This window comes from Aplidium turbinatum, chromosome 1, assembly GCF_918807975.1.
Source record: "Aplidium turbinatum chromosome 1, kaAplTurb1.1, whole genome shotgun sequence".
NCBI classification, from domain to species: domain Eukaryota; kingdom Metazoa; phylum Chordata; class Ascidiacea; order Aplousobranchia; family Polyclinidae; genus Aplidium; species Aplidium turbinatum.
The window spans coordinates 15047844-15063762 of NC_137472.1; the positions used below are offsets into that span (position 1 = coordinate 15047844).

Consider the following 15919-nt stretch of genomic DNA (forward strand, 5'->3'; position numbering starts at 1 on the left):
GTTTGGGCATGATGTCATCAGCCACTCGACAGTCTCGTCTTCCAGGGCCTTCAGTCCAAGCGCTCCATGTGGTGGTTGATGGATTGGGCAGTCATGGACGACATGATCTACTGTCTGGTCTGTGGCGCCACACTCGCATCCCGGTGAGGGAGCCAGGCCCCATTTGCACATTTGCATATTTGTTTGAAGAACATTAACAGTAAAGTAGGCTACAATGAATTTGTTTGACAAAGATTTCCGATTTCACATTAATATTTTGCAAAATGTTTACAATTAAATTACAAACTTTGATAATTATCTTCAAATGATTGATTTCAACATTTGCGTGCATATTTCTTCATCACTAATAATTTGCAGTGGTATCAGTGGTTGTTTAAAAATACTTGTCTCTGTGGCTGTTACATTGAAGACTGAAGGCCTCAAAAAGGGCCTCTGTTTATCTGATCCGGCCTTGGTAGCAGTGTCCAGTTTGTAAACAATGGCGCAGAGATACCGACTGCGGGAAATGATATTCCACTGAATGTGATTTTTCTAAGTACAAAGTTAATGAAAATTATTAACAATAAGTAAACATCATCAAAACGAGTTCACCTGCGCTTTGCTGAAAGTTCGAGTTGTTGAGATTTTGAAATGAACTGAATCCATGAATGTTTCAATTGCTTCTACAGCACGACGTCTTTTGCTACAGTTTGATTAGATAAAATGCGACAGTTTTGGTAAGTCCACTTCACAAATACAATTATTGGCATTCCACAAAAGACCCAAATCTTTTTTAATGTTCCATAAAATTTGGGAACAGCAGCTGTTACAGCCTATTGAGTATTGTTCGAGATAGTCAGATATCGTGTTTTTCAAGATCAATTCACAATAGCCTACATCACTCAACACGCGCTATTGACTTCGAACATGCGTTTAATAATTTCAAACTATTCGCGCCCAATAAACAGAGTGCGGAAGCGATACAGCTATTCCAGTAAGCGCGCAGCTAGTTGTTTGTGTGATATACAAACCTCATTCTGCCAACACACAAACATAGCTGTAGTAAACGCTGGGTACACAATGAACGTCATGACAGCAAAAAGTGTATTTCTGTTTGCATACCATATGCTGTAATTTGTACATTCATAACCAAATGCAACAGATTCTCTTCGTGCGCAGGTTTGCCACTGGCAAAAAAAAACAAAACATTTAAACAAATTAAATTTGAAATGTAGAAAATAGAAACAAATGAAGCCAAGTCAAATGCTAAACTTATGTATAACATTTGAAGCGAGTTTATGTGGAAGATTTACACCGAAATGTTTCTCTTCTGTAATTACATAATACGGACATAAGGTATGCCATGATGTTGGAGTTTGGTCGGATCTTGTTCTGGCAACTCAATTGATTAGACATTAAGAATACTACCAAAGCAGCGGTTAAAATCAAGAAAGCTATTTGTACGCGCTGCACAAGACCTTCTGGCAGCCTCTGGTGGAAGCCCTAGCAAACAGTGGTGCCACGCGGCATGGTATGAACAATGGTCAAGCAGCACATCCCCACTTTGCCAAGTAATTAGATCCCCGCCCGAGAACCAGCTGGGCCATGGCCTCTCTAGACTTGCCTCATCAAGGCGTAACCGTTTGCTCACTGGTGTTGGACGCTATGGCGCAGACATGTTGCGCTGGGGCTTGGCAGAGAGTGCTGCTTGTGAGTGTGGTGAAATGCAGACGGCAGCCCACATTATCAAGGATTGCCGGCTATACAGACTACCTCATGGTATGGAAGGTCTAGTTTCCATCGATGACGACACCAGGCAGTGGCTAACCAACGGATGCCCTGACATATAGCGACAACACGAAAGAGGAAGAATACATTAAGAAAACCTTTTATGAAAATATACCTGGCACCAATTATACTTAATTTTTACTGTTTTTTATCTTTTTTGCTGTTCTTTCAACAACTCTACATTCTTGTGAAAGATTCTAGGTTATGAAAAGTTTTTTCAGTTGCCTTTTTAAATTGGGCATTTGGAAAATCAAACCATCATTGCCTATAATTTGCTTTTATGATTTTGGCAGATTTATCTAAATATTGATTAATATTTTATTGATTCGGGCTATGTCTGTTGTAGGCCTATTGCTTTTTGTTATCGAAAAAGACGTTGAATCCAAATTAATGTCGCTTGGAGAAAATTTAGATGATAAATGAGCAGGAAGACAAGGAGGCTTCCTGTCCACTTTCAGGCATGTTTTAAGTTTCTTTGCCCAAGACACAATCAATAACTTACAAAAACACTTGAATCTAAGCTACGAAAAGAAAAATACTAAGTAGACTACTTTATCTCCTATTTAGTCAGTCTCATACGCACCGTTCAAAGATGTGCTTTTCTGAAACGATGTATATCTGATCAAACACTTTCCGACACTTTTTGAAAAAACATTGACCGAACATTTTATGGCTTCTATACCTTTGTGAGGCTTTGTTAGAAAAATGCAAATCAGATTGACAAATGTAGGAAAGCCGCCTGGCACCTTATCTTTTGTTCAGGGGGTTATAGCCATATATAAAAACATTATTCTTGAGAGCAATTACCTCTTTGTCCCCTGACTGCGTCACTTCTTTTTTTTGTGCCATCTCTGTTTGAAGTTTTGCCTCTTATACAGTAGCGTACACAAAATGTTTTTAAAAGTTACGATTTGATTGATCACATTTATTGGAAAACAAAACTTACCCCTTTCATTGATTGTAAAATTTTTTGAATAATCTTTGAGATATCCATAAAGTCTTTTATATTCCTTTTAGATCAACGATATTAGGTCAAACAAACGATCTAAGAATGATTAAACAGCAAATTTGGATAAACGAAACTTTGAATCAATCTGCTATTGTGCATCTATGGTTCGCATTGGCAATGTTCCATCCAAAGTGCATCACTAGAATTGAGCCTTGTTGGAGCGTTTAGCAGGAGGCACAAAATACGTGTCTTGACTGGAATAGTTGGAAGCCTCTTGAAATGCGGTAGCGTATTAAATTTAACAGGGGTGGGCAATGCCTTATAGCAGGGGTGGGCATTTTTTTTTTATCTCGAGAGCCTCATCCAGAATCTATTTAATTTTAAAGTGACCAAAGAAATGAAGATTTTATATATTGCATCAAAGATGGGCTATAGAAAACGTTTGTCTCGATTATTTGTTTGAATACTATCTACATCAATATCAAATGTTGACGCACTTTGAGCGAATTAAACATAATACATCTTTGAACGAATTAATATATCATAAAAACTGTCGTAATCGTCGCTCCTCTATCTACCAAGAGTATTATAAAAGTCGTTAAATGATTGATATTACAGTAGACGGAGAAAAATGTCTGTGATTTTCCAGAAATTTATGCACTGCATATGTTTATTTTACCACTATTACTGTAACTTTAAAACTTCAAACTATTTGTTCAAGCAAACGAAGCCTTGAAATCCCTTTTTTGATATTTTTTTTTATAGCTTGCGCAATCTTTCAAAAAACTTGATTCATTTAAAACAAATTTTCATCTTCCATTTTGACAATGCGATTTGTCGGATTATTGACGGACCGAGGACTTCAATCAGTCACACAGTAGCAGATCTAGATAAACAAATTAAAAAGACACTCTATCTCCATTTTGCTGCAAAGAAGCCTAGTCTCCATGCAGAAGCATCAAAAATTCTACAAAGCAAAAGTTGTATAAGAAAATATAGGGCAAAAGCAAAAGTTGAGAACGCAAAATAGAACGCAAAATTTGAACGCAAAAGTTGAGGCTTTTAGAAACAAATCGTCAGTGGGCTTGCGCAAATAACATGCGCAATTTTTCAATAAACTTGAGTCATTTGAAAGAAATTTTAACTTTCCGTTTTTTCGGCTGACAAAAGAAGAGCCACAAACACAAAAAAACATAATATTCTATTGTCATCTGACACTTCCCTTTGTTTTAAACTTCCTCCTACGGTCAGAAGAAGAAAGAACCAGTCGATACTCTTTCTTCAACCGCATCACTCAGTCGTCCTTGATGGCAGGGACGACTGATTACAACGGTGGGTCTCAATAGCTCAGTACGGTCGTAGAACATCTTTGAAAAAGTTTAGACAGCCAAGGGCGTAACAACTCATCTTTAATCCGTCCCTCTCACTCATCTGAAACTGCCCAATGCCGAAAGAGTGATTGCTGCGGGGAATTATTTAACCGTACCTCTCCGTCGTCTCACTCGTCCTGGGATGACAGGACTGCAACGGCCCATCTACAGTAAAGAAGACTCTGGGGTCAGCGAAAGCTACCCTTCTTCTGCCCCCCCTCTCTGGCATGTCGGCTAAATGAGATGTCAGGCTGCAGTGGCCCTTTTTCACACGCCGGTTCCCTTCTTCAAGTGGGCATCCAGAAGAAGCATACACACAAACAAACTCAAATTAAATTAAAATCAATTCTCTACTAAAACGTGCTAGTTCTTGAGCTTGACCTGCCATTTCCTAGTCTGCTCCAACATCAGCAACAGGGAAGTTGAGATAGGTAGATAAGCTTGAGGCAGCCGATAACCTCTATTTTATACACCCACAGATTACCATCTACTGCGGTGGGACCCTTCGGTCAGAGTAGGTCCCTCGCCTCCCTGGTAGGTATCTTCCATGTAAGTATGGTGTATCAGCTGAATGTTTAGGTGTGTGGACGGCTCCCGGAGCGGACTCATTCATGATGAGTCAGGTAACAATTCCATTTTATATGGAAAATTTTAAACCTGCAAGGTGTAGTGGTATCCATCTTGAACTTTGAGCTTTGCTTGAAAAGAAAAAAGTAAAAGAAAAAAAAATCTTCGTTGCAGTAGCAAGAATATTACAAAACATTGAAAAGATGTCAAGCTTTCACAAAGATATTTGTTGAAAATATACAAGTAAATAGATTGAGCATTGAAAACAAATACAAACCAAGGTGATATTTTGTTGTTTATTAGTTACAAACGTTTACGTTTTCAAAAAGATATTTATTAACAACATGCACAGTTTTTTTTATGCATGTAGATTGAGCATTGAAAATAAATACAAATCCAAAGGGATATTTCTTTATTTATTTCGTTGTTACAAAATAACCAACTGTTTCAGTGATTCGATATCTTTCAACATTATTTGAACATTTGACCTTCTTTTATTCTACTTTGTGTCAATTACCGAGCAACTAATCTTGCTGGTAAAAGCCTGGAAACCCTAAAACCTCTCTTTACACTGATACCGGCTAAATAAGTTTTACATAACTTAATATGTTAAAGAATTAAGATGGGGTCCAGTATAATGCAGGTCCAGATCACAGTAGACTTACAATTAAAGGTGATTTAAAGTGAAGTTCAGTAACATTTGTGTTTTTATTCATTTTAAAACGGCGTTTAAATCAGAATCATATTGTTTGTAGAGTTGTTTTACAACGTTAAAGAAACGATTTTCAAAGAATAATCTGTTTTATGCTGCACTAGCGCACTTCATACTCTTTAGAATGTTAGGCACACAAAGTATTGAATATTGTTATTGTAGCATCATCATTGTTAATGGAATTGAGCTATTGTACTTTTCCAAAGACTGAAGACACAATGATGTTTCTATAACAACAAGTTCACGTTTGTGTTGTTGAACCTTTGCGATTTAAGAGTTTGACGTGAAAAATTAAAGTTTAAAAACGAAAGAATTGTTCTTGCAAAAGTTTTTAAAATCCAAAAGTAAATTTAGAGATTTCTTCCGTAGTTACAAGTTGGAAATCAGATAAAAAGTTTCTAATAGAACAGGTCGTAATCTATTAAAAGAGTCTTTAGCTAGGCCTATTCTTTTTCTTCTTCTTCGTATCTCTTTTTTACATCCTGCGTCAGCTGTTAATAGAGAATCAAGATTATAGTTAAAAGAAGACACTTGTTCAATTGTTCTGCCTCACTGGTGAAGTGCAAAGTAGGGTTTAGGACTTTGTTTGGAGATGGTCATACATTTTGCTTTTGTTAAAACAATGAAAACTATTAATACTACAAAAAGTGCTCAATGCCAAGCAAAAAGGCAAAGCAGAGCGAATTAAATCAAATATAGTTATTACTATCTGAAGCCTTTACAAATTCAGACCTTCTGATGATCCGTTAGGTGAAACAATTTGTAAAGGCTTCAGATAGTAATAACTATATTTGATTTTGCTTTTGTTATTAATTCGGATTCCATATTTTGCGCTGATGTCTGCAGCTTTGTTAATTAGTATTTGTAGACCGCCCGGGGATGTCGCTATGAGCAACATTGTCATCATATAGCGAGTATTGTTTTTTGTTTATTGTACCAAACGGATAACGACACATAAGTCAAACTTAGTATATCTCCTGACATATGTTTGCTGTCTCGTTTCATCGATAATTTCATTTATCCATTGGTTTAAAATCCTGCTGGGAATTGTTTGGTTGTTGCTATGCAAACTATACCAATGAAAACGAGGAAGAGGAACTAACGAAAAAAGCGACGTGAGTATAATAAGCACGTCTTTCTATTCTTTCGTCTAGTTCAGAACAACACAGATAAAAAACTGAGCTATGGAAACAAAATGGAAAAAAATACGAGTAACGTATATTATACGAAGACTATAAGAAGCAATTCTATTTATTTCAACCTAGACTGCTTTGCACGTTGTAGTTTGTGTGAGCAAATGCTTGAACCAGTCACCAGACTCAGGCATAGCAACGTTATTTACAATTTTGTTTCACAAAATTATTATAGAAAAGTTGTAATGGTTTGGTTGAGTTATATTAAAACAACAATAAGTATGTAAACAAGTAATACCTAATGCACTTGAATATGCAGCACAACAGTGCAGCTTACATGGTTGAAAAGTGATATGTTTACAAACAAATTTAGGGCCGTTGAGGAACCTTTGCCGAAAAACCTCAAGGAATAAAGATTTTTAGAAAAATGAATACTAGAACAACAAAATTTTTAAATAAAATTTATTTCATTCATGCGCATGTTACTTTTTTCTGATTTAGTATGAACCGCAGATTCATAATTTCATGCCACAGATATTTTATCACAAAAGTATATACTAGCAGCCTAAGAGTTGGCTAGAATGCGAAGCGCGAAAAATGACATCAACAATGGACAATTTTTTTTGTATTTGAACTTACAGCGCATCAGCATTGGCTGGAACTTTAATACGATTGTCTGCCCTGACGTTCGGCATACTGTGAATAGAGCAGAACAGATAAATTTTCATAAATTATTTAGCGGAATATATTATCGAGGCTTGTAACGCCGACGCTTGAATAAACGAGCTTTTGTAAAGCGAATAATAAAAAATCGATATCTTTGGTTGGCAAATATAATTCATTGAAGAAGAAAATATAAATAAACAGCATTACAAAAAATAAATCAACAATAATTTGTGGGGTATATGCTACAATAGACTGAATCTACAAAGGTTGGAATTTGTATGAGGCCAATTCGTTAACGAAGCAACAAGCTTTCTTGCAGTCATGGAAATACAAAATTTTCCACAGCAAGATGTTGTAAACTCAACTTGCATTTTAGATCTTATGAAAAGAAATTCAGAAAATTGGCTCTACACTTTTACCGTGCAAATATTAAGTAGATCACTGAGGATTCAGCTTTAGAATTTGAAATGGTATTTATTTCTATGCGTGAAACAAAATGTTTGCAACAATGGCCACTCAAAAAATAATATTCAAAGAAAAAAATGTTTTTATTTGTGTCAGGAATGACAAGAAATTAATAAGGAAGTCTATTTGTTAATTAACCATTGAGGTAGGGTTGCTAGTTGAATTACATAAGACCAGTTTTTAATAAAACTACTTTGAGTTGAGTGTATTTTAATTTCATATCTTGAAAGCGCTATGTGCAGTATGTGATACGCAGTAAGGAACATTAAAAACATGAATTATTTTCACCAATAGGTTTTATTGAACTATCGTTGAATTAGTTTGAAAAGTGTAGATTGAAATGTCAAAGAAATCCTTCTCCTCCTCATTGAGAAGAGCAAACTCTTCTTTTACATGGCGTGAGCCGCCACCACCTTATGATGCCTTGGAGGTCAATGTATCATCAGGCAGATCACATCCTCATCCTCAACCAAAACAAGAACAAAGAAGACAGAGTCATCGGGAACAGATTTACGAATGGGAAGATAACAACAGCTCGAGAAATTCATTTGTCGAAGACAGCACAAGCTCACTGCAGGATCAAAGTTGCTGGTCAGAGCTGCAAATAACCAACCAACTTCAAGAGTGGTACCCAGTTTGCACAGATGATGGCATCCGATACTGGCGTCCTGGATTTCATGACCAAGCTTCCACGTCTAGTTACGAATCATTAGATCAAGAAGATACGTTTCCCAGAAAGATGTTGTAAGTAAAGTCACAGACATAGCTAAGCAACAATACTACATTTAATTTAACATTATGAAAACAAAACACAGTAAGCGAAAGTTTTCGACTAGTCATACAGCCTTTTTCAAGCATATAAAAAAATATTGTAAAATAAATAATAAAGAAGCATACAGAATCAAAGCAAAAATATGGTCTAATCTAAACCATGGCCACCTGGAGATGCGGCTTGATTTGTCAAATTTTGCAGATTTTGATTACAGCTATTGCTAGTGCTTGACTGACATTTTTTGCGATGTTTTTACTTTTTGCGGTTTCCTAATGACAGAAAACTTTTTTGTTGCCTTGGGGAAGCAATAGCAAATGAGAAAAAGTAAGTTGAAAAACGCAAAATCAGACTGTTATTGAACATTAACAATCTGACTAAAATTTGCAAAATCAATTTTCTTTTGTTTTTTAACATGTGAGGATGTTAAAACCTATTGTGTCATCTGGGAAAAAGAATAAAGAAAGCGTAAAAATCTAATTTTTAGAAAAAATTTATTTAAACGTTCGCCCAAAGTTAGAAAAGCCTGGAAATTTCTGCAAAATGTGACAAATCAGGCTGTATCTTTAGGTGGCCATGTCTAAACATATGAGAAACTGCTTAACTTGCTCACACAAAATGATAACTCAAAGATTACGCAGCACAACGGGTCAAGTATTTGAAAAAGGTAAAAATGAACAAACAAACTTTTCAAATACTACCCAAAATAAAGCCATTGAGCAGCGAGTTTCTCAAATTAAAAAGTCTACGCTTACGCACTGATTTAAAAGTGAAATTGCATATCCTGAAGAAATGTGTATGCAGTAGTTACGCAGAATAATCAAAAAGACATGTAAATCTTGATTGTTGTTGAGTTATATTTTGTAGTACTGTACTTTACTAACAATGAAGGAAAGCATTTAGCAAATTTTTATTTATTTATTTTAAATGTTGATTGTGCGAAAGACTTTTTCTGTTTGAAGTAGGTCACTGCAAGTAGTCAAACAATTAAGAAGTGTTTTTTGTAAAAATATAACAATGATAAAGCTTTGAAATATATAACAATTTTATAACAAATATAACAATTTTATAGAAAGTCAAGTACTGCATTCATCTTTAATTTTAACCGATTTTTTATTTCTACCAGAATGCCAATGCTTTTCGATGACGACGCCATAAAAATTACCAGGGATGTTTTTGAAAAAAGATACAAATATTTGAACACCATGCCTTTACCAATCTGGCATGTAAGCAACCTTTCATAAAAGCTTAAAAATAGATAAAGTTCATAGGGTTAGCCATTATTTCGCTACATTAGCGTTTTCAATAGGACAGATTTTAAATTAGTCATTTGCTTAAATTTAATTAGAGTTATTTCTAAAGCAACTGATTTTCTTCATCACAGAAGTTCATAAGTGTTTAATTTGACGTGGGTATTGCTTGAGAAGCAACTACTGACGACATTGTGTGTAAACAAAAACACTTTCTTATTTGTTTCTTTGTAATCAGTATTTAGGCTGCTTTGAAAAAGTAAGTATTTATTTGCGTTGTTTTACAGTATTATATCGGAACATTGCAAGAACTTAGAGAAGAAACAATCGGAGAGGAACCCTTCAAAGGTTAGTGCTCTGGTCTTACGTTAGTTAATGAAACATTTTTGTCTATAGGGTACAAACGCCTGATTTGGTTACTCGTACAGCGTTCCTACCAAATCATCGCTTTGTACTCTTCACCTCAATGACATTCTTGCGTTATTTTCTCAGAATTACATTCTTGTGTTTTTTTCTCGGTATAAATTGCGTGGCGTTTAGGTTAGTGTACTAGCCTATTGCAGTGCAATCACATACATGAATTCACTTTGACTTATTTTGCCTGTTTTGAGTTATTCTGTCGTTCGTTGAGTGTTAAAGTCTTGAGAATTATCGTGAAAAAAGATAAATCAAAATAGCGATTCTCAGTAAATAAAGCTGTGTAGAATATTAACGTTCAGCATCAAACAAACAAACCTCAAGAGTGATGCTAATCATTTTTACAATGACAAGAGAGTTGTAACTTTACGATCATTTGGTCGATTCCCAAGCTACAAATATGTCATAAAAATTTGCCACCAATTCATGCAGTGTTTTTGTCTAGTTCAGCAAAAATACTTCCAATATTACCTCCTTTGAATTAATAAAACATTGAAACAAAAAATATTTCTGAAATCTCTGCATACCTTTATTGTACTTTTATTCATCACTAGGTAGAAAGGTTGACGATACAAAGAATGGACGCCCATTGAGGTCAAAATGGGGCTTGCAAGTTTCCGTGCCCAAAAAGGGAAAATCGAAAACATATCGAGTTCTTGGAACGGACAAAGTTGTTACTTGCACAACGTAAGCTAATTATTCTTATAAAAAGGTGTGAGATTAACCATAGCCTTTTGTCATTGAAGATGGTGCAAAAAGATTGTAATGTCTGGAGAGCTTTGTTTTGTTGTGTTTGCTTTTTTTTTAGACTTTGTCTTAGTGTGCCATTGGTATTTAGAATTACAAAATATACATCCATAAATGCAAGTCAAGTATCATTTTCTACGTGTAAAATGAACAATTTTGCCGAAAATTTTGACGATTTTAGCTTTTTCAATTCGATTTTCTTAGTTCTATTTCACATCACCTTGATAGCTCAGTTGGTCAAGCGCCCAATTATAAACCAAAAAATCAATCTGGTTCGACTCTCGAGGTGTTCGCTGGAGCAACGCATTTCACGCCTAGCCAGGCCCGGATGTAGGGGAGGCAGAGGGTGCAGTTGCCCCGAGCCCCCTTTTGAAGCCCCCCCCGACGTGGAAAAATGTGATTTTGTGTTATTATTATTATTTTCTCTCAGCCTTCGAAGTTTCTGCAAAATGCCTCCTTTTTTTCTTTCAAGGTTAATTTTAGTCACAAGATGGTGACTGAGCTTGGCGAGGTTGAGAAAAACTTTTTTGCACGGCCCCTTCCCGTCAACTAAACCCGGCCCTGCGCCCAGCTTTCATTTCCTGGGCACTTAGTGGATGGAATAATTCACAGACAACAAAACTTCAACAATCGGAAACTTTACTCTGTCAATCTCAGTGACTGGGCTTGCTTCAGTGATTCAAAGGCTCTGCATGTTGGTCATGCGAAACTGTCAAGAATCTCCAAGAAGCTTTTTAAGCCCGAAGATGAAGATTTCTTCAATCAATGACTCCCATTTTAACACCTGATATCGGAATTTCCAATGTTGGCCAGTCTGACTGACAATCCACTTATCAATTAAATTCTCTTTATTTTTCATCTTTGTCAAGTGGTGACATAGAAGAAATACTGCATGTTTTTATCAAGTGTAATAAACGCTTTCAAGATTGTGATTTTTTAGATGCTCATGAAGAGGGGAAACAAAGTGCAGCCGATGTTCTGGCAAAGGAAGGCACCACTGCTACAGTTGTCATGGGGTTGGGCGTGTCACACAAACTGACAGAAGAACAGTAGTAAGTCAAAATTTAGAAAATAACCAGTTCAATTCACACAATGCTTTGAACCAACCAATTCATAAATTTCAATTTTGTCTTTTGTCTCTTGTGACAATGTTTAAATAATTAACTGAAAGCTTTTTTTAATTTGGTAATTATATCACTTCAGACAAAGTTTGTCAATGGAGAATACAAAGAGGAAAGTGAATCATGCAATCGATCTGCAGTGTGTTCCTGCTGTGGAGGAATGGGAGAAAGAAAGTGAGCTTACGTTATAGTATTTATTTTATGCTTAACTCCGTTTTCACTCGACACAAATTTAAAGTTCAAAATATTGGTGTAATAGCTGAATTTCTTTAATGCATTTTATTGCATCATCTTTTCGAAATATGACAAAACCTATGAAAAACACACACAAAAACAAATTGATTAAAGATTATGAAAATAATACAATTTATTTGCATAAAGTCGCAAATGATCTAAAAAAATGCTTCTCGTTCCGATTGCAGTCATCATCACAAGATCAAACAACGCTGGTTTGGTTATTGTGGAACCCGTTGTAGCAACTCATTTTAAAAACTGCTTTCCATTAAGCGGCACTTAGTAGATGAAATAATTCAGAAACAATAATTCTTCAACAATTGGAAATTTACTCTGTCAATTTCGGTGACCGAACCAGCGTCAGTAGTTTAAAGCTTTTACAAGTAGGTATTCAAAACTGCCAGGATGAAGCTCTCAAAAAAGTTTTCTCAGTCGTAGGATAACGACTCGTTCAATCAATCTTAATAGAATCATTTTATTGTTTTTGAAAATTGTTCAATTATTATATAATCGGTACGTTTCCTCATTTGTTTCAGTTGTGATTTTTGTTATGGAGACTGCAAAGCATCTTGCAAAAGTTGTTCTGAAAGCGGAAAAATGCTTACATTCCAACAGATTACAGTGAGAAGGTAACTCTTGTTTTTTGATATACTTCTGAATAAATACATGAAAACTTTAATGCTCAGTCAGTGACTCAATACACTTTTAGCAGGAATAACAACAAATTGTTTTTTGGTTGGCACTAACTACAAGAACATTTTGTTTGCAGCAAAACTGTTTCAAACCATTTCTTCACCGAATCCCCTCTTCCCAAAGAATATCTTAAGCAGTGCCATGGACTACCTGTGTGCCAAAACGGTATAAGAAACGGCACATTAGCTCCATTCAATGTCACAGAGTGCCTCAGTGAGAAAGTGGAGGCAGCTTCTAATCGGCTTGTTGTAAAGCATAGCATCACTTCTTGTGACAGCGTGATACGAAAACAAGTAAATAAATATAACCATAATAAATTATTACTCACTACATGAATTTAATGTAATGCGCTGTTTTGTAAAGATTTTTAAAGCTTTCGCGTTTCGCGTGTCTTTTATCAACAAACGCAAAAACTCTTTTTAGCAAAAGCAGTTCTATACTATAATTGGTTTCTTTCGAAAATTTTGTTCCAAAATTATGCAGAATAATTTTGAACTTTGTTACATGAATTGGATGAAATTAAAAACATCTAATCTCCAAAAATTTGCTATTCGTATTTTCAAACCTAGTTTTGTAAATAGCAGTTAAAATATAAGAGTTGATTTGAGATCCCAATATGGTATGCTAATCAGTCCAAATGTTTGCAGTGCAGAAGCTCATTTTTGCTTTTGTGTTTTCTTCAAAGGAGCATTTTGTCGAAATGATCCCAGCGTACAAAATAACTGCAGAAAAACGCTCCAAAAGCTTATTCCACAAGAAGAGAAAGTGCAAAGAGTTTTGGATTGTTGGGACAGACAGAGTCATCTACAATCCTACCAAGAAGCATGGCATATTTCGATGTTGCTGACAGTAGCACATGCGCTTGTTGCATCTAACATTCCAAGCCGCAAATTATGCAATCAAATTGACTTTGAATGAACTACGACCAGCTGAACACAAATTACCAATTGAAGATCTGAGTTTAAAAACTACTCAACTCAATTTCCACAAAATGTGACTTATCACCATAATATATTGTATATTGGTCAATACCTATTCTGGCTTAAAATTTGATTTAAAAAACACATTAAGTTAATTTCACTAACACAAGCTGTGGTGTTTGCACGGAAATAGAAGGTTTAACAACTTTGAAAAACTGTTTTATCTCAAAAGTCATTTTGGACTTAAATAAGCAAGATTCTTTGATATTCTCGGAAATACTGTATGACTAACTGAATTTTATGCTGGCTTATCCATGAAATAATTAATGTGAAAATCCGCAGTATTTTGTGCAAGATTTATTTGTGTTTGGTAGATGTATACGCTGCTGGTTGCTTATTTGTTTGTTGGAAAGTTATTGAGATTATGAACGATTTCAAGCTTTTCGTATTTTTATTTTGGTAGTGTGTTGCTGGACAACAATACATTGTATACTTTACGTTTTTATATTAGTGCACTTTGAAATTCATATTTCTACAAAGCTCAAAGCTTGAACTACTGAAGTGTATTTATGAGTCGCCATTTTGTGTTCACACGTCATGAAAACAAAATGGCGCAGTTTATTTTTATGATTAAATCATTTCTTAGAATTTTACAATCAGTGAAATGGGATTCATCAGCAAAATTTTTGGAAAATTGAGAGGGTTTGTGGGCCGCACGGGCCTGAAAGCTCATATTTTATTTCTGCAGGCCTGTTATACGTAAATGTTATTTACTCACAATGAACGAAACTCTTGGAGCTTATAAAACGAGCAACAAAAGCGCGTTTTCATTGAACATCTTGAAAGAGGAAAACTACAAAAGAAGAACCAGAATATTTTTATTGCGATTGCGCCATAATAATACAGGTCCATAACAAGGGAGCGTGCCACCTGGTGAGGTATAAACCACGGGGTCTGGTGTCTGTACCACACCATGCTGCATTTCAATATGTTTCATATAATGTGCTTCACTGGTGGCAATGTTTGCAAAATTGCAAAATTGGCATTTTCAGATGTAAATAGGCTACAAACAGGCGCTTACAGGAATAGCAGTATCGCCTCCGTTCATATTGCAATCTATTGGGCGTATTTATTTTAAACTTACGTTTGACGACAATAGGTGTTTGACAAAACGCGTTCTACTTTATAGGTTATTGCAACTTTTTCGCTCAAAAGAAATAATATCACGGTTTCTTAGATTGTAGTACAAATGACATTCTGTGTATGCCTACGACTCAAAGTTGTTTTGAAACAATTAAATTTAAACCTAAGTAGTAACTTCAACGCGTAATAAGTAAATATTGAATCAAGAGAAGCAATAAAAAAACTCCATTTTTAATTTTTTATTATTTCAAATCTTCAAAGTCATTCTTGATATTCGTGATAACTGAACAAAAAGTTACTTTGTCTCATATAAAACTTTTACAGAAATGGGGCGTGAGCAGTCAAGTAATGAAATAGGCTTACTCAACGTAACATAAAAACGATTAGTTTTTAAAAACTTGAAGCTTAGCCAAACTAATAGAATCTAAATAACAAAACTTTGGTAAAGATTTTAGTTTGTTGTGCACCAAATCAGGTAATAAATCTAACTAATGATAGGCAAAAGTAACACTTACTTGATCTACGTTAGCCTATATATCTACATAGACAGAATAACTGGCAGATAAAGTTTTTGTGGTTGTTTTCGAAATACCTCAGAAGGAACCGATACCGGTTGCGTTCCAGACAAACATGTTTTGCAGAAGAGTTTATTGAGAAGGTGTGTAGCCAACTGCTTGTTTGATAGATGTGCGCTCTCATTGACTTATTGCTGCAGTGGCAACAGGCACTGGAAGAAAGACAGGATTTGAACGATTGGTTAATGTGGTAATTGAACAAACAACAAAAGTGTTTATCGGTGATACGTGTTGATTAGTACGACACGTGTTGCTTAGGCTTCTGTGATATGAGGAGCTTTTCTTCCATTGTCTGATCGACACCAGGCTCGATTTAGCCTCTCAACGAACCTGTGACAAGTACCACTGTACAACTTTTCCGTGCATTGAGACATTGACCAATGACTCATGCCCCATTCCTTGCATTTGTGATGTAAGTGCT

The 15919-nt window shown here is 35.4% G+C and overlaps 1 protein-coding gene across 1 annotated transcript; it reads left to right on the top strand.

Annotated features, from left to right (window-relative positions):
* The first annotated feature begins 7969 nt into the window (after positions 1-7969).
* Positions 7970-12035, top strand: LOC145775414 (uncharacterized). Its single transcript, XM_082586709.1, has 6 exons — positions 7970-8373; positions 9525-9624; positions 9936-9996; positions 10620-10752; positions 11753-11864; positions 12016-12035. Exons 1-5 carry the CDS (start codon positions 7970-7972, stop codon positions 11760-11762), a joined length of 708 nt encoding a protein of 235 aa, XP_082442835.1. The 3' UTR covers positions 11763-11864; positions 12016-12035.
* The last annotated feature ends 3884 nt before the right edge of the window (positions 12036-15919 follow it).